Source organism: Mercenaria mercenaria, chromosome 13, assembly GCF_021730395.1.
Source record: "Mercenaria mercenaria strain notata chromosome 13, MADL_Memer_1, whole genome shotgun sequence".
Lineage (NCBI taxonomy): Eukaryota > Metazoa > Mollusca > Bivalvia > Venerida > Veneridae > Mercenaria > Mercenaria mercenaria.
The window spans coordinates 39430419-39450406 of record NC_069373.1 but is presented as its reverse complement, the minus strand read 5'-3'; the positions used below and the strand labels follow the sequence as shown (position 1 = coordinate 39450406).

The following is a 19988-nucleotide window of genomic DNA, read 5'->3' as shown; positions in this document are numbered from 1 at the left end:
TAATTATTGTCCTTAGACATTTTGTTCTGCTGCTACTGCTGCTGCTACTACTTTCAACTTGGCAATTTCACGATTCTGCTTATGATAATTGCGTTTCTACTTCTGCCAGTTTCACATTTTCTAATTAGCTACTGCTCACTGCTGCTGCCAACATCCTATACAGAGAATTAAGCTACTCGATCACCAGAATATAGTGGCTTTCAACCCTTACGATACTTAGGTAGCAGGATACACTTAGATTCGAAAATATTGGGCACGGACAGTCTTGCGTGTAGCGAGTCGCAATATTGCACTTCCCTTATGAGCAGAATCAGGGTGGCCATTTTATAAATTGCGTGCATGTTTTGTGCTTTTAATTAATGGCAAGATCAGGATTCTCATACAAGAATAAAGAAAGTTATCAAAACGAAAGTTTTACACCATTCATGAAAAAAGCATGCCAAAATCATCAATTTTGCACTTTTTGAACAGCCTGCAATAATCCCGCTGCAAGAACAATGCCCAATTTTATTGCATTTTTCAATTTAATAGTCCTTACTGAACTTCAGGATATAAACGGAATGGGGGCCCATCCAGCTCGTTTTTTCACAAAATAACGAAAATGTTCCGGAGTATAAATCAACAAGCACAGAACCCTTCCGTGATTTGAATTTTCCACGAAAAGGTGCGTCATTGATTCATACAATGCTATCAGCAGTTAGTTTTACAACTGACATCAGAATTTTACATGTGTCGGCTGTATAATTTTTTTAAAGAATTAACAATCATTATCTCTCATCTTAATTTACAGACATCCAAAATCACGAAGTTCTAATTATAACAAATATTGACGGGGACCAAAATTCGAAGTGTACCCTGCTACCTTAATAATTATTTTAAAATAAACTGAAAAAGGGGTGACCGTTATCATCAGTCTGGTAGCTAGTCAACCTCAGTATCCGTTCTCCGGCCGTCTAAGGGGAAGTAAACCTGAGTAGGACATTAGAGTGGTGGATATTTTCCAGCGTGGAAATTATTGTCATTTTTACAAGGTTTCCATTCGTGCATATGAAAGAATTTCTAGCATAGAAATCATTTCCCTCTTACTCGGTTAGCCTTCGTATCTAATATAATTTCCGAAGGAGTATGATTTATCACTGGTTGTGAGTTTGACTTGAAAATGACATTTTTGATTTAAAGGTATGTACAGCAGACGTAGCTTGACAGTATGGTCAGTTTTCATGACGGCCCAAAATGTTTGCTGGCAGAGAAGACAAAGTTTTGCAATACAGCTTTACAAAGCTTTTGTTCGGCATATCCACTCCACAGTCTGTTCTTTAATAAAGCCAACATTACGCATTATTACATACTCGTTTCTCTTCCCCGTTAAGTTACACTGGTACCGGAAACGTCAATATTTTTCCATACACTGACGCCTGAATTTCATATCGGGTGCGTGACGTAATTCAGTTCGTGTTGTTACATTATTTTTTCTATTTAGTTCAGTATTGTCAGTCCTATTCAGGCTGTTGAACAAATTTATGTTATTTACATTATATTTATACGTGTAGATGCGTATGTAATAAAAATGTTATTATCTTTGCATCGGGAAATATGCACTCGTTCTTCCTAAAGTCGCGCAATATTTCCGCTGAAGAACTCGTGCATATTTCCCGATACAAAGCTAATAACCTATAATTACAGTACAGACGTTGTAAGATTTAAATTCCTACATATCTAATTAATTCATATATGAAACAATTTTATCACATGTACTGATCTTTATCAGCGCTTGTCTCACTTCGTCTTGTTATATATTATGTATATATGCTACGAGTCAAAGTTTACTTATTGTATGTTTACTGTTCATGCTATTTATCTTCTTTTTAATTAAAAATTGGAATATATGTATGCCGTACCCATGAATCAGACACCGACAACAAGTAAGCTGTGTTCTTTTTGTGTTACTATTTACAACTATTTTATTCATTGCCTTGTCGACTCGTGTCTTCCGGTATATGATAGTTTGGTTTGAATAGCAAATCTGATGAGTTAGAAGCTTTGGCAGATTTAAAATTTTAGCATTACATGTTTTTTAAGAAGCAGGCGTGTAAGAATATGAACAGATATGACATTTTTCAACATGTCACAAACGTCATAAGGATTGTACATAGAAATTTAATGGCCGTTGCTGCCCCATGCTCCCATGACCAGCATGTATTATTGATTCAAATCAGACTGGTAGAACATTGATGTTTTTTTTTCAAATAATTAAAAGTTACATTCATTATAGTTTAAAAGATACAGATGTTGAAAATCGTCTACATATTATCCTGACATTAGGGTATTCATGATTCTATCTATTGAAATCTGTTCAGCACACATTTACTAATTAATGTAACTCCTTCTTTATTTCATATAAGTTACAATCGTTTTGTGCTAAGCCCGCGATGTATTCTGCTTGTTTTTAAAATATCTGCCGAAGGAATTACACATATTACACGCTGATTTTATATGACAGTTTTGATATTATATTTCATCTTTAGATAGTAATGTTGTCGTTTAACGGGTTCTCCATCAAATGAAATGATTTTCATTTCCATGTACCGAGTCCACGCTTTATTCTACGTTATCCGGATAAATGACGTTACAGCATTTTACGGAACAGTTGCGTTGTTTTCATGCTCTTATTTTAGCAAGGTTTAATCTTTCTAAAAATGTGCAGCACATCAACCAGATATTGACCTCAGTAGGAAAGGGTATTAATCTATGATATTTTCAAATACTTTTTAGTAAATAAACCTTCCCAATACACAAATATATACTATAAACTTCGTGTATATATATTTGTCATTGATTAAATAATTTGTTTACTACTCTGCATGACAAACCGCTAGGTGTGTTATCCACTGGTTCCCACTTACCTGTAATTTGTAGCAGGCAGGTAACCAGTACAGGTAAGCTAATTTTGTCATTAAAAGGAATGCGATTTTGTTCTATTTATAGAACGCATGATATCATAATACAATACCATAACGCTTTTTCAAATATGGCGTCTTAAGCCCCAGTTAAGGACATTTTTTAACGTCTCGCATCTTATAATATCGGATTTCCAATTAGATATATCCAGGTAAGAAATTTGTGAATATCTTCTTTATGTTCTTGATTATCAATTTATGAGGACAAAACCATGTCTGATCGTGTTAAAATTTTCCCTTTAGGATATTGTATAATAACAGTTATATAGTACATAACATCAGGCAAGTATTACGGGTATTCATTCAACAGTACTGTTATCTGCCCACAGTAATAACACTTTCTCACCTGTTTATTGACTCTTTGATGTTTCATCATGACCTGGGGACATTCAACTGACCATTAAATGAAATTGTAAGTGGTCAATTTGGATTTCAAACTGACCATTGATACTTCGCTTGACCACAGTCTGACAGTGAACATGTATGTTGATTCGAAATGCAAATAGTGGAAATATTCTGGATTTAACATATTAAGTTATTATACCTGCTTGACAATTTCTGATACTTGGATTCTTGCATTCATGTACTTATAAGTAATAGTGCGGTAAATGAATTCTACAACAAACATTCCTTCTACAACAACTGAATATAAAACAAAACCGACCATGAACAATACATGGTTGCCGCGAGTAGTTTTTACAACAATACAAGGTTTGTATTTGTAAAATGTTACTATAATGTTAACGTAGATGTAGGGGCTTTAGGTATATAGGTCACTTCCAACAGCATTGCTGTTGGGCTAACCCTTAAGCGACGTTGTTAGAGTGTCCGCCAACAGTTAACGAGGTCTAGGGTTCCATCCTCGGTAGAGTCCGATGTATTTTACTACAATGGCGACGAGGATGTTCGACGGACTCATGCATTTGGATGAGGGAGATTCAATTGATGCTAGGTCCTTTAATGTTAGAGAGGAGAGGAGTGTAGTGGTTGTAGACATATAGGCCACTTCTGGCGATGTGGTTAGAGTGTCCGCTTACAGATCACGATGTCCGGGGTTCGGTCCGAGGTACAGTCCGAGGTATTTTACCACAATTAGCACTGATTTTTTTCAGTCATCATTTCGTCGTCGTCAGTATCGCTAAGTTTTGCATATAAACAGGTTTCTCTAAAACTACTTTCACCAATGCATTTTGATCATGATAAGACCTCATAGTACAAGTAACATTTTGTTATGCATTTTTAACTTTAAAAATTTGATTAATATATAATGTATATGTAATATATATGAATGTAAAAATGTTTCTCAGAGACTACTGTGCCGAATACTCTCAACTCCACACACGTCTTTGACATAATGAGATGATATCACAGGGCAAGTTACGTAACTTTGTTATAATCATGCCCCCCTTTCCACGCGAATATGTTTCTCAGAATTCTTCTAAACTTCATGTGTCTTAATTAATTATGCATCTCGAAATGACCATTTTAAGTCATGTTTTATATCTTTACAGCTTATAACATTATGTCCCTTTTTCAACTTGAAAACGTTTGCACATCCGGAGAAGGGCTCTAGTCGGGTGGGTTGTCATTAAACAGATCATGTTTGTTTATCTGGTCGTGATACTAATTTCTAGGTCATGGACTTATTCTGAATATTTCGAATTAGAGCTTTCTTATATAGAATTATTTTTGCGTTAATTGGATGCTTTAGGGATATTTATATGGTATTATATCATAATTATTTTTTTTCTAATTTCTAGGTCTTTTAAATATTATATTACAATGTGTATATTTTCATGCTCAGACCATGACTTGTGCTTATGGTTTTTTGATAATTTTTTTTCTAAAATTGTAGACCTGTACAAGTAATGTCACTGTACTGGGCGATGTTATTATATCATTCGACATGTTAGCGGTGCATTGTGTTTGTCAGCGGATGATTTTATTATAATTTCCAGGATATGCAACTGTCACATATTTGTATGTCGTTTGATTATGTTAGGAAATTACGTTGACTTTGACAGTTTCATGCTGTTAAGACCCTGTGACGAAGTAAACATTTCCAAAGCTTGGTCTGAAACACCCAGAAAGTCTACTCGTTTTCTGTGTCTTTCCTTCAGGAACATATTTCATGTGTAGTGAGATAAGAGTTGCAGTTCCTATTTTCAAAGTCATATCCTATTTACCAAACAGTCACCATGCCGCATATATCAGTCGTTTAATACCATAACCACGTGTTGCACCTTTAAAAAGCAAATGTTATCCTGTAAAGACTATACCAAGTACTTACGTACATAATGTATAGTAGCCTCCCCAAAGCAACCACCTTCTTACAACAAACATCTTCCACTTTATATATAGAGTGCAAGAATCCATGAAGCCCGCCCGCTTAGTTCAGTAGGTAAGAGCGTTGGTCTACGGATCGCGGGGTCGTGAGTTTGATCCTCGGGCGGGGCGTATGTTTTCCGTGACTATTTGATAAACGACATTGTGTCTGAAATCATTAGTCCTCCACCTCTGATTCATGTGGGGAAGTTGGCAGTTACTTGCGGAGAACAGGTTTGTACTGGTACTGAATCCAGGAACACTGGTTAGGTTAACTGCCCGCCGTTACATGACTGAAATAGTGTTGAAAAACGGCATTAAACCCCCCCCCCCCCAAAAAAAAAACAAAAACCAAAAAAAAAAAAACAAGAATCCATGAGGTCAGATCTGTTGGCAATGGCATAGTCCCATTCACTTTGGTTCAGTTACCACTAGACCGTGGAACCTAGTAAAATCGATGAGTAACAGATACATTTCGGGTTGAATTACTTTTGTCAAGATAATTATCTCACAACATGCTCTTATCTGCTCTGTTCTAATCTTACATGAAATGCAAAAATGCGAAAGTGGGTTTTATATTAAGATCAGTTTGCCTGCACGTGTTTGTCAATTTACATGTAACTGAAACCTGACATCATTCAGCGTTCAAAGACTAGAAAGAACGTAACGTTCTATGAGCAAAGCTTGATACAAAATCCATTTGATTGATCTATGATCAAATGTCCTACTGCGTTGGACAATTTTTGCATATTTAAATCCATTCATTTGATACGTGTCTGATAGGTCATCAACCTTTAAACTTTAACTAGTTAAGTGTGTACCCCAATATAACCACAATGAAACAGTCGATCAATATGATGAATAATACAAATATTTACATGCTTTTGTTTATTTCGGCGTACAAAGTTCGTTGAAGTTTCAGATTGAATAGGCCAGACACGTTTAATTCTCAAACAATATGTCGAGCAAATCTTGTATGTCCCCTCCCAAATAAAAATAACTAAGAACATAACAATGAATTCTAATGATGTTGTGGTGGCCTTTTTTAAAATACTTGTTTTAAGTTTTAAGGATAATTGAATCGCTTGAGAGGGGGGGGGGGGGGGGGGGGGGGGTACACATTTGGTCTAACTGTTTTTATTTGTACATAATAAATTATGGATATATTTTACCATTAGTGAGTACATTTTATTAGTATGTAGTTGCAGTGTTTGTTGTAAATGTCAAGTTGTGTTGTCATTGGCGCTGTTTTATCAACTATTACAGATGCGGATGCCTTCAGGGGTCCGCACATACATTCAAATACATGATGTCTTTTACGACACAATGCAGCCACATTATAAGAGCAGACTATTACCTTGAATGAGGGGTCCGTGGGGGTGGAGCGGGGTGTAGATAGGGAGTGCTTTCGTCCCGCATTCCGGCATATTATACAATTTAGATGAGAGCGGGGACAATATACACAAAAGTGTACTTGTCAGTACTTAAGTACACCTTTTATTCATATCACATGACTGAGACAGCTCATAATTATGCTTTACGTACGGTGACTGGTGCATGTCATTATGTTGATTAATACCATACATTGTAATTTAGTGCATTTAACTCCATACTAGTTGGTACAAACTAGTTTGAAACCCCAAGAAAAATATCAGTAGTGGTATAAAAAAAGTATTTATACGTGTCTAAATCTCTAAATCTAAGTTCTAGAATCCTGTTCATATTTTGAATCATGTATATATATTTAATATGTGTTACGTAATTGTAAAGCGCATTAGAATATTTTATAAATGCCATGTATTTGCATTTTATTTGACATCATCATCACCACCACCATCATTATCGTCTCCACTAACATCGCCTCCACTTACATCATTGCCACCAACGTCATCATTACCTCAACTAATATCATCATCACCTTCAGCATCATCATCGTCATACAACCATCGTCTCCACCATCATCAGCATCGCTGTCATCATTGTTTCCACTATCGTCATCACCACCACCAACACCATCATTAGCCTACCTCCACTAATATCATCTTTACCCTCATCATCATCATCGGCATACTTGCGTCACCTCCACCATCATCATCATCATCGCTGTCATCATTGTTTCCACGATCGTCATAACCACCACCGCCAACACCATCATTACCTCCGCTAACATTATCATTACCCTCAGCCTAGCATCGTCTCCACCATCATCATCATCGCTGTCATCATTGTTTCCACGATCATCATCACCACCACCACCAACACCATCATTACCTCCACTAATATCATCATTACCCTCAGCCTAGCATCGTCTCCACCATCATCATCATCGCTGTCATCATTGTTTCCACTATCATCATCACCACCACCACCACCATCATAATATCCACTATTATCATCATCAACCTCAGCATCATCATCGTCATACTAGCATCGTCTCATTGTCTCGATCCACTATCGTTTCCAGTATCATTATCACCAACACTATCATTATCTCCACTACTATCATCACCACCCTGCGCCATCTTCGTTATACTAATATCGCCTTTTCTATCATCATCATCATCATCGCCGTCTTCATCATTTCCATATCATCATCATACCAGCATCTGCTTCGATATCATCATTACTTTCTGTTATAATTTTCAGGTCAGTATCCATACATGTCGGAGGGTGGTGGCGGCGGGGCCTCGGCGGGCATCTTTGTCGGCGTCGGTGTCGGAGCATGCGCTCTTATCGTTGGTGTAATAGCTGTAGTTATATACTGCTACATGAAAGCGAGAAAAGAAAAGGCAAACTCAAATATGACAAAATCAACGGACGTATTTTCAACGGGTAAAGTTTCGTTATCAGTTTCAAGTTTCAAATTAAAATGAATCTTCAATATATCTGTACACAAATCATGTTTGATTTAATGAGATGCATCCATTTTTAGCGATGTTTTACTTCAAGCTCAACTGCGCATCGAAAGCTCTTTACACAAAAAAGCGATTTAGCAATTTTGAATGTTTTAAATAGTATTAATACATGTACAAGTTATTTACCTAAGTAATATTTATACGCCTGTTCTATTGTGTAAGTGATATCCTGTTTACATACATATACGTACTTAATAAACTGCTGACACTATGAAAATTGCGTGAATTTCTTTATGTTTTAAAAGGTTGCAAATTCAGTGTTTTTTGTGTTTTTTTTTGGGGGGGAGGGGGGCGGGGTTTAACGCCGTTTTTCAACAGTATTTCAGTATTGTAACAGTGGGCAGTTAACCTAACCAGTACCAACCTGTTCTCCGCAAGTAACTGCCAACTTACCCATATGAATAATCAAATAGTTGTAGCTAAAGCAGTTCTATACTGTGCCCACAGCTCTAATTTAAAAGTATAAAAGGTCACACTTAGAGACACCGGACGTCGTATTGGTTATCTTTGGAGTTTTAAATCGCCTAGGTCTAGGCCACTGGAAATTGCCGAGATACCCTAGTGTCTCCCGACTAACTGATCGGTCAGTACTGGTTCTTCGTTTCGCATGTATCGGTGAGACACATCGGGCACGTTAAAGAAACAGACTGTCTATTCGCAGAGGTATGCTAAGTTAGCTGGTCATGTTTTCTATTTCTCCTTTTCTCTGCTCTAGGCGATATCTCTTTCTCTGTAATAGTCTGATCAGACCGCTCTTTGTCTATATTGGCAATGGGGGAATTTGGCGCCCTGAGTGGCTGCAATTATATGTTCATCATGAAAAGGGTGCAAATGTAATGGATATGTCGCGTCATAGCTTAATTGCAAATACACCGCATTCAGTTTGTACTAATAAACTTTGATAATGTGGCAGTTGACCTAAATCCAATCGACACTGTTTATTTTCCAATACAGGTAAATCCAATATTTGCTTTACAATAGATCTATGATCATAATGATGGATTATCTTTGAACACCCCTGGACTTATTGGACTCAACTGCCACATTATCAAAGTTTATTAGTATCCGGTTGTAACAGTTTCATGCTTATTATGTAATACTGATCAATTTAAGATGATGACCTGTGCCACACACGACCATAACTTAGATGTCTCTATTTTCTATTTCCGACCTACAGATACATATAGACCTATAGGCTTTAAAACACTTAAGTATCAACCCTTTATTTGTTTCAGCGGCATCCAATACTCAATATGACTACCCTCAGCGTTCTAAAGTTAACCAGTTCCCCGATCCTGAAGCAGCAAGGAGAAGCAGGCGTCGCGAACGAGGCCGCGATGCGGGACATTCAAACCCAGCTTTTACGCGACATAGTTCAGATACGTCTTCAATAAGCGATGCCGATGGTAGAGATTTATCACCTCCCCGTGCCCGTCGTCCTCGAGGCGGTCAACTTAATGACGCATTTTCAAGTGAATCGTCTTATGAAGATTCTTCTAGCGTAGAAGATGAAGTGGTAGGTGGTAATTATAGAATGGAACGTGAAACTGATAGAGAAAAAGAAAGAAGAACCCGTAGCTCATATAAAAGAGCAACAGGTAGACAAGATGATTTACTTGATGGTTCTAGAGGTGAAAATACTGGAAGGTATCGTAGAACTGACGATGAATCTCAAAGAATGTCCAGAAGGGATGAATTTTCCAAACGAAATCCGCGTAGTGATTCACCACTCACAATTGAAACGCTTGAAAAGCACGAAAAAAATCTAGCCCGTCGCGAAAGTAAGGAATGGGAGGATCAAAAGGCATTTAAAAATAGGTCGAGGAAAAGAGATTCCTCGCCATCAAGAACATACGAGAGTTCAGAGGTCACTCAAGCATCTTTGACCACAGAAGGGACGGAGTTTACAGCTACAACCATGTCTTCAACACGGTTTCAAAAGAATCCGAGTCTCAGACGAAATTCACCTTCAAGGTCTAGCTCACATCGTAGATACAGAAAAGACAATGAAAAGGATGAACATGGCCGTAGAAAACCTAGGCGGACTCGTAGTAAGGATCGTTCAGGAAGCCATGATAGGCAAAGTGATAGGTCAAGGTCACCTGGAAGTTCACGAAGCGGGAGTGGAAGCACGCGCAGGTCAAGGTCATCGTCTGCTCGGGAGGCCAAGAGAATTAATAAAGAACAAGCTATGCTACCAATTTTTGCGGACGCTCAAAAGAAAAAGAGTTCTGCTGTTTGATTAGATTTCACTGTTAACTTTCATGTTATAGTATCTAGGATTTACAAAATCGTATTATTAAAATCTACCTATGCAATTTTAACTAAGGTTTCCCGATTTTTAGCTCGACTATTCGAAGAATAGTCTAGCTATTCTACTCACCCTGGCGTCGGCGTCTGCGTCACACCTTGGTTAAGTTTTTGCATGCAAGTACATACAGCTATCATTTAAAGGCATATAGCTTTGAAACTTTTTTTATTCTTTTTCTAGGTCAATTACCAACCTCACTGGGTCAAGTTCCATAACTCTAACATGTATTTTGAGCAAATTATGCCCCCTTTTGGACTTAGAAAATTCTGGTTAAAGTTTTACATGCAAGTTACTATCTCCAAAACTAATGCAGATATTGAATTGAAACTTCACATGTGTCTTCGGGGTTATAAAACTAGTTGATAGCACCAAGTCCCATAACTCTGACCTTCATTTTGGCCAAATTAAGCCCCCTTTTGTACTTAGAAAATTTTGGTTAATGTTTTGCGTGCAAGTACATACAGCTATTACTAAAAGGCATATAGATTTGAAACTTATTTTTTCTTTTTCTAGATCAATTACCTACCTCACTGGGTCAAGTCCCATAACTCTGACATGTATTTTGGCTAAATTATGCCCCCTTTTGGACTTAGAAAATTCTGGTTAAAGTTTTGCGTGCAAGTACATACAGCTATTACTAAAAGGCATATTGATTTGAAACTTATTTTTTCTTTTTCTAGATCAATTACCTACCTCATTGGGTCAAGTCCCATAACTCTGACATGTATTTTGAGCAAATTATGCCCCCTTTTGGACTTAGAAAATCCTGGTTAAAGTTTTGCGTGCAAGAACATACAGCTATTACTAAAAGACATATTGATTTGAAACTTATTTTTTCTTTTTCTAGATCATTTACCTACCTCATTGGGTCAAGTCCCATAACTCTGACATGTATTTTGAGCAAATTATGCCCCCTTTTGGACTTAGAAAATCCTGGTTAAAGTTTTACATGCAAGTTACTATCTCCAAAACTAATGCAGATATTAAATTGAAACTTCACATGTGTCTTCGGGGTTATAAAACTAGTTGATAGAATCAAGTCCCATAACTCTGACATGTCTTTTGGGCAAATTATGCCCCCTTTTGGACTTAGAAAATCCTGGTTAAAGTTTTGCGTGCAAGTACAAACAGCTATTACCAAAAGGCATATAGCTTTGAAACTTATTTATTCTTTTTCTAGGTCAGTTACCAACCTCACTGGGTCAAGTTCCAAAACTCTTAACATGTATTTTGAGCAAATTATGCCCCCTTTTGGACTTAGAAAATTCTGGTTAAAGTTTTACATGCAAGTTACTATCTCCAAAACTAATGCAGATATGGAATTGAAACTTAACATGTTTCTTCGGGGTTATTAAACTAGTTGATAGCATCAAGTCCCATAACTCTGACATGCATTTTGGTCAAATTATGTCCCGTTTCGAACTTAAAACTCTTTCGATATTTAACATTTTGGGTAATTATTTCCTGCTTCTGTGACAATATTTCGAATAGTCGAGCTTGGCTGTCTTAAGGACAGCTCTTGTTTAGTTGGTAAAATCGACTATTTTTTTACATTTTACATGGCAAATCTTAACTGACACAAATTCAATTTCTGAGGTGTTTTTTGTATCCATTCTTTTCTTGGAATTCTGGACCTCAAAAAGACAATCTGTTGGAAAATTATTACACTATATTAGCGAAAGGCTTTCTCCTGTGACTGCAGTAACCTCTTTTACGCCCAAGTATATATGACAAATATCAAGGAGAGAAAGCCTATGACTGCAGTAACCTCTTTTACGCCAAAGTATATATGACAAATATCAAGGAGAGAAAGCCTATGACTGCAGTAACCTCTTTTACGCCAAAGTATATATGACAAATATCAAGGAGATAAATACTTGTAGGCATTTCTACCTTTAAAAGAAAGTATAAAAAGATGTGAACCTGTATTTTGCGGGTTTTAAGAGCAGAATTATGTCCCTTTGAAAGCACCTGGGATCTACAGCAAATACTTTATTGTTGTGCAATAACCAATGAAAATGTTAAAATATTTCTTTTGTAGGAAATTAATTTTTGCAACAGCTTTAGCAACACATAACATAATAGTTTAAACTTTAATATCAAAATTTCAGTCACATTTTAATTATATTATCCTTAATCAGAATTAAAAAATAGGGAACCAAATTTAGGAAAAACTGAAATATCTTATACAAGTGAACATAGAACATATCTTTATACATTTATTATGTAATATTATATATTTTTACTTTTATATCTAAGTGTGCTACTAATATCGATTTTGTAAATAAAAATGTTTAACATCAATATTAATTAACATTGTGTATAATTTTGTAGAAAAAAAAACAACTTGTGTAATGTATATCATTTATCATTTTAGTTCATTTTATTCTTATTCAAATTTCTTTTGTTAATTTATTATTTGCCCCCTTAATTTCCTTGACTGAAAGTAAAAAATCAGCTGGTACTAACTGGAGCTAACTGTCACAGTTGTTCATTTTTAGCTCGACTTTTCAAAGAAAAAGTAGAGCTATTGCACTCGCCCCGGTGTCAACGTGGGCGTCGCAGTTGGTTAAAGTTTTTTATAAAGTCAAATATCTCTGTTACTATCAAAGCTATTGACTTGAAACTTAAAATTGTTGTTTACTATCAAAATCTACACCAGGAGTAACAATCCCCATAACTATGATTTGAATTTTGATGGAGTTATGCCCCTTTTTGACTTAGAATTTTTGGTTAAAGTTTTTGATAAAGTCAAATATCTCTGTTACTAACAAAGCTATCGACTTGAAACATAAAATAGTTGTTAACTATCAAAGTCTACACCAGGAGAAACCGTCCCCATAACTTTGATTTGAATTTTGATGGAGTTATGCCCCTTTTAAACTTAGAATTTTTTAGTTAAAAGTTTTATAAACTTTTTACTGGCAAAGCTCTAATTCAGAGTCAAGCACTGCGAAAAGTCGAGCATGCTGTCTTACGGACAGCTCTTGTTATTACTTCAGTTGTATTTTGATTTTTTTTGTAATCAAAAAATCAATGTAAGAACAAAGCAAATAACAGCATATCAAATTGAAATAATAAATAAACAATACTAGATCTATTACACTTTTTCTATTATTTCACATGGCTAAATTCCAGATAAGATTGGGATCATTAAAAAAAACTCTGAAGCAAACACATGAAAGAAAATAACAAACTTGTTATGCAAGTAGTATAGATTGTTCTTTAACACCAAAACTTTATTACATCGAATTGTTAAAAACGTGTTGCATAAAGGACATCTGAATTTCAGAACAACTACAGTTCAGTCAATGAAAACTAGATTCAAGACACTGCTGGACTATTGTTTGAATGATTTTGGCTGATGGATTAAATTGTTGTAGCCCAAGTCCTATCAGTTTTCTATAACAAGAGCTTGTTTACAGACAAGCAGAACTTGCCAAAGACTAAAATAATTGTATATTTATTTCTTTTTTACTGTTCATTATCTACTTTTTTGATTCATGATACAGTTTTCCTGAATTTCTTCTTCATTTTGTAAGTTCCCAATATAATATATATAGAAGATGGTAGTACAATGTAGTAATTTTCTGAATTTTGAAGGTACATGTATTTTGAAACAGGCACGAAACTTTTTACCTTAATTAACATAATTTATCTATGTTATAACTATGGTATTCTGCAAGTTTCATATGAATCCAGGCAAAATTGTGACTATTCAAAATTATATGTTCCAAAAATTATCGTATTGTTTTTCGTTATTCTTTACAATAATGATTAACAAATTGAGATGTTTTGACAATTAAAAAAGCAATATTGCCAACCCTTTGAGGTATATTTTAAAAAAGTTGTTACAGTAAATGTATTAATGTAGATCTGCAGTTAGTACAAAGAAGTATAAAATACACAGAATGGCAACTGGCTGTAATCTCACGTGAGCTCGTGTCAGAGCGTGATTCGGCGTTATCTTACTAAAAACAAACATCGGCGAGCATGGAGTTACAATTTGTACCTTTAAAACTACATTTAAAATACATGTTAGCTTCTAAAACAAAATTAGTTTAATTTGAAATGGTCTTAAGACACGAAGTACATGTTTTTTTTTTGCCATCGAAAGAAGCGTGGTCATACGGTGATAATTATTTTACCGATGAATAATTGCTTTCGCATACAAAATGGCGCTTGGAGAAAGCGCCACTTCCGGTAAACGAGATCTCCTTTTTTTGTCACAGGAGGTTGGCAAGCTACCAGTACATTATGAAACTATTTTCATGAATGTTGCAGCAATCCTTGGATCTTTCCCCTGAATTCTGAACATTTAATGAAAAATTGAGTCAAATGTGATTTATCAAATTGTGTCGCATACATTATATACTGTTGTTTCTAAAAACCGTTAGTCATGATATTCATAAATGACAAAGAAAAATGATCTGAATTTGGCAAAATAACTTTGAATCTGGCAAATAAACTATGAATTTGCCAAAATACTCTGAATTTGTTAAAATAACTATGAATTTGGCAAAATAACTCTTGAATTTGGCAAAATAATCTGAATTTGTTAAAATTTCTATGAAGTTGGAAAAATAACTCTGAATTTGGTTGAAAACTCTGAATTTGAAAGAGTAACTGTATATAATATCTCAGGATTTATTATTTTGTTTTGCTATGATTTACACCTTGCTCTTTATTGAATATAATCATACTTTATTGCTACATTAAATTGATCCAAATTCAGCATTTTTCTTTCTAGTGTATATTTGCAATTGTCTTACTTGCCATACATGTACAAGAAATGCATAAGATTCTGTTTCTTTTAATTATGAGTGTTCATTAAATGATATACATGTATATATGTCAAATGTATTGGAAAATTACATAGTTCTTTCAATCAATGAAATGTCTTAGAACATTCATAAAAATATCATAGGATATTTTCACATGTACGATACATTCGTTTTGAGATGATGTAGTTTGGGTTAAAACTGTTTTAGTCAATAGATTTTCATGACATTTGTATCAAAAATCTGTCTGACCCATACGAAAATTTATTTAAAAATGCATCTCCAGACTTGTTTTGTGTTTATACCAAATTTATATTTTTGGAAATTATTATAGAACATTATGTTTTGTTATTATATACCTTAATTACTATAAATAGTAACAGAATTGTACAGGACAGAATCCTGTAAGCCATGCTATTAGCCGGAAGCATGCATAGTAATCGGTTATTGGCTCAACTGGTGTTGTGACGGTAAATGGAAAGTCATATTTAGGTACATAATAAATAACTCATGAAATACCAGTGACTTGCTTAGGTAGTTATTTAAACTCTCCTAAACTTATACAGTAGCACAAGGGCTTTATGTCTTGGTGCCAGTATAAGTTTCATCAAGCCAATAACCACTTACTTCACTTCATTTGTTTACCATTCTGTATCATAGGATAGCTATACTGATGTATCAAACTCCATTTTACGTTATTAAAAATTAAGTACAAAAGACTTCAAAAAATAAACAAGACTTGCTCTTATGTGTTCTTTTTATTGCTTTCCAGGTAATTCTGGTGCAAGTTTAATGCACTTGAGTACTTTCTGAAGATTTACTTGCTACATTTTATTACATCTTGTGTCTGAAAATTGATAGATTTTAAAACAGTCTTACTTTACATACCAAAGATCTCACACGTGCTTAACTATAAATATATTCATGCCCTCCTTCGAAGAAGTGGGGTATATTGCTTTGCACGTGTTGGTTGTGTCGGTCAGTATGCCTGTCTGTTGATGGAGCGAACAATTTCCACTCAATAACCTGGAAACTACTTGATTCAGAACATTCGAACTTGGTAGCATGATTTGGCTCATCAAGTAGATAACCCAAGCACGTTAGGGGTCAAATGTAATGGTCACAGGGGCCTGAACATTGAAATTAATTTCTGCTTAATAACTCCAGAACCACTTGACTCAGAACCTTCAAACTTAGCATGACTTGGCTCATAAAGATGATCCCTATAGTTTTTGGGATCAGTAAATCAAAGGTCAAGGAAACAGGGCCCTTAAACTTGGAAACGGTTTCTGCTTCATAATTTGAGATCCATTTGACCCAGAACATTAAAATTTTATAGCATGATTAGGGTTATGAAGTAGATGACCCCTATTTTTTTTGTATTAGTTATTACGGTTTGTTTTACCATCTTTACAAAAAAGTTTTCACTATAACATGCCAGTAATACCTTTTTATTTTCAAATTTCTTTTTACAAATACCATCTGAGAAAAGAAGTAAAATAACGAGCCATAAAAACACAATAAGCAATGAAAAAATAAATACAAACGTACATGATTAGGAAATCATAACTCTGAGATGCATTGTCAGAGTTCTTGTCAACAAAGAAAACATATGTTGTACCAGCATCAAAGTACGTCATTTTCACAACAGTGTCAAAATCTTTAAATTGGTTTCCAGTGATGTTGGTTAAAAACAACAATATCTTGATTTTGGTTAAAAATTCAGCAATATCTGTTTAATTCTGCTACAAAAAAAATATCGCTAGAGTAAAACCTTAAGCAATAACTTACTGGATTTCAAAAGAAATGTAAAAGTCAAAGGTTTATGGAATTATATACTTGAAGCCAGTGAAAGTATCAGCATGTTATCAAATATAAATACTTTCCTGGTAAATCTTTACATGCACAAATAAACTTTTAAGCAGTTAGCCAAGTGAGTGACACGATGTGGCTGCTTAATGCAGGTGGCTACTTGAGACAAGTTGAAATAAGAGCAAAAAGTCAATTGGGAAGTTAGCTAACTTGCTGCTTAATAAGTGACCACTGAGGTACGTTATACTGAATGTTTAACTCTGAATTTTCTTGGAATATACAATAAATCTCCAGACTCAAAGACACAATGGTTTAAAATTGAGCAAAACCCTGGTTTGGCGTTACCGACTATCTAGCATCACAAATCTCTCAACACAATGAAAACCTACACAATGAGAAAATAAAACTAAAACTAATGACTAGAGAAGTGTGCATGTAAAACTTTTACACTGTTAAATATTATGGCAAGAAAACCTGTAAACAATTCATATAACAAAAATCTTTCAAAAACTTTTAAGACATTTATGTTAGAGAAACTTTCAAATAAAGTAACAGTTAAATACATTAAAATAATCTGAAACAGTCAGTATAACTGAATCTCACAAGATCAACTGAACCATTAACAAATGCAAGCTTAAACATACATTTTCAAGGCGAGTAACAAAAGTCACTAAAAACTAAAACAAGAGTTTTGTCAAAACAAATACACAAAAATTGTAAAATTTGGCACTTAAAGAAAGTCAGAAAATATAGATTATATCACTGGCGACCCACTGCTTGACAGACTTTGGCAACTTAAGATGTGTGATTTTTTCTTTCAATCTTGGTTGTAATGCTCTTCGTATGTTACTACGACAAATCTCTTTTAATGTTAACGGGTTTTCACACCTGTGGAACACGTATGCCAGTAATTCTGGATTAGATTCTTCTAGTTTTAAGTAGGTATATCTCATAATCCACCTGTCTTGACTTAAATTGAATCCTTCTGATAATAAATAACAGATAATATTCTGACTGTTTTGTCGACAAGCAATATACAGCGGTGACAGATACTCGGAATGATCTAACTTACACCCGGCTTCCACTAAATATTTCACAATCTTCAATTTCTTCTCCTGAACTGCAAGTGCAAGAGGTGTTTCCCCGAGATTATTCACACAGTTTATGTCAGCTCCAGCCCCAAGCAGCTCCTCTATTATTTTCACTGAGCCTACTTGTACAGCAAAATGTAGGGCTGTTTCTCCTGCACTGGACTTTTTGAAGCAAAAAATATTGGTATTGTGATTAAACAGGGTTAACAAAGACTAACAACAGCTGTCACAGGAGACAGCGCGCTTGACTATTTTGATGCTGGATAGTGAAATTGGGAACATCTGAGGAAGCTGTACCTGTCACTGGAGTGTTTAATGACTCAAATGTGACGAAATTCTTAGTAAAATGGGGATAAAACTCATAAAATTACCGAGTTACGGACCTTTTATCATATGATGATGATGATGATGATGATTTGGAAAAACTAATTTAAGTTTTAATCAAATTCATAAAGTTATGACAAAGATATAGTGAAAGTGCACCACAATTAACATGAAATTCTTAGTAAAAAGGGGTCATAATTCATGAAATATTGGTGCAAGAGTTATGGCCCTTGTATCAAATAATGTGGGTGAAGTTGTGGTACAGCTATTCTAAGTTTGAATCAAAGCCATTTGGTAATTACAGAGATAAAATGAAAGTGCATCAAAACTTTAACCTGAAATCTTAAGCAAAACGGGGAATAATTAAAAAATTTGGTGCTTGTTTCATGATGTGGATGATGATTTGGTACAACTGTTTGAATCAATTCTGTTTGGTTATAACAGAGATAGAGTGAAACTGCATAAAAACTTTATCCTGACTTTTAAGTAAAAAGGGGGATAACTCATAAAATACCGATGTCACAGTTATGGCCCTTGTGTCAAATGAAGTAGGTGATGATTATGCCTTTCTGAAATAACAGAAAATGCATCAAAATTAACATAAAATTCTAAGTAAAAAGGGGGCATAGTTCATGGAAAATTGGTACCAGAGTTGTGGACCTTGTGTCATATGATGTAGGTGATGATGGTAAACAACTATTTAAAGTTTGAATCAAATCCATTTAGTAATAACTGAGATAAAGTGAAGTGCACCAAAACTTTAACCTGAAATTCTAAGTAAAAAGGGAGGATAATTAATGAAATATTGGTGCAAGAGTTATGACCCTTGTGCCGTATGATGTGGGTGATGATGTTGAACAAATCAATCAAGTAAAAACAAAGATAAAGTGCACCAAAACTTTATCCAAGGTGCGGATGCAGAAAGATGCCGATGCCCGATCAAGTAGGATAGCTCTCCATACATTGTATAGTCGAGCTAAAAAGTACTTGAATTCAATAGTAGTTCTTATGAACATTCTGTCATGAACTTGGCTAGATCGGAAAACTTATTTAAATATTATTCACAAAACATGGGAGGGGGGATGTTTTATTAGCCTATAGGCTATTATGCTTTGCCCGACGGTATTTAAACCAGATTAACACAGTGTGCTATTTCTACTGTAACATTGATTTTGTGAATTTCCATGTTTGTTTTAAATTAGAATGACACAATTACTTGCAAATTTTTATCTGGTTTAAGTGAATTAATTGTTAATAAAACCAGTAAGGAAAACGGATGTGTATACTCCAATTAATCAGTTCTACAATTCACCACTAAGGACTACTAAGTGAACTATGTCCTCAGAGACCCCTTTGTGGCTCATTAGTGGTCCTGAATGAACCAAAGCCTAGAATTAAACTCCCATAATGCACTATTTAAAATAATTGTAATATTTTTAACCACTCTTTAAAGTGGCATTTTGCGCATCTAA

The 19988-nt window shown here is 34.9% G+C and overlaps 2 protein-coding genes across 2 annotated transcripts in view; one reads left to right on the top strand and one right to left on the bottom strand.

Annotated features, from left to right (window-relative positions):
• Positions 1-1885: 1885 nt before the first annotated feature.
• On the top strand, positions 1886-16037 carry LOC123528802 (pre-mRNA-splicing factor 38B-like). Its single transcript, XM_053521612.1, has 3 exons — positions 1886-1922; positions 7929-8114; positions 9433-16037. Exons 1-3 carry the CDS (start codon positions 1886-1888, stop codon positions 10437-10439), a joined length of 1230 nt encoding a protein of 409 aa, XP_053377587.1. The 3' UTR covers positions 10440-16037.
• A 687-nt stretch (positions 16038-16724) lies between these two features.
• LOC123528695 (ankyrin repeat domain-containing protein 6-like) overlaps positions 16725-19988 on the bottom strand; it is an 8928-nt gene continuing 5664 nt past the window's right edge. Inside the window, exon 6 of the mRNA XM_045308627.2 lies at positions 16725-18358. Within this exon, the coding sequence (XP_045164562.2) occupies positions 17842-18358 (517 nt within the window). The 3' untranslated portion in view covers positions 16725-17841. The remainder of the gene's footprint in view (positions 18359-19988) is intronic.

What these genes read in the sequence shown, in the direction of transcription:
- LOC123528802 (XM_053521612.1), top strand. Translation starts at nt 1,886, where the DNA reads ATGTATGCCGTACCCATGAATCAGACACCGACAACAA. An exon ending in GAATCAGACACCGACAACAA is followed by an intron (nt 1,923 to 7,928) that starts GTAAGCTGTGTT and finishes TATAATTTTCAG; the next exon opens with GTCAGTATCCATACATGTCG. An exon ending in AACGGACGTATTTTCAACGG is followed by an intron (nt 8,115 to 9,432) that starts GTAAAGTTTCGT and finishes TATTTGTTTCAG; the next exon opens with CGGCATCCAATACTCAATAT.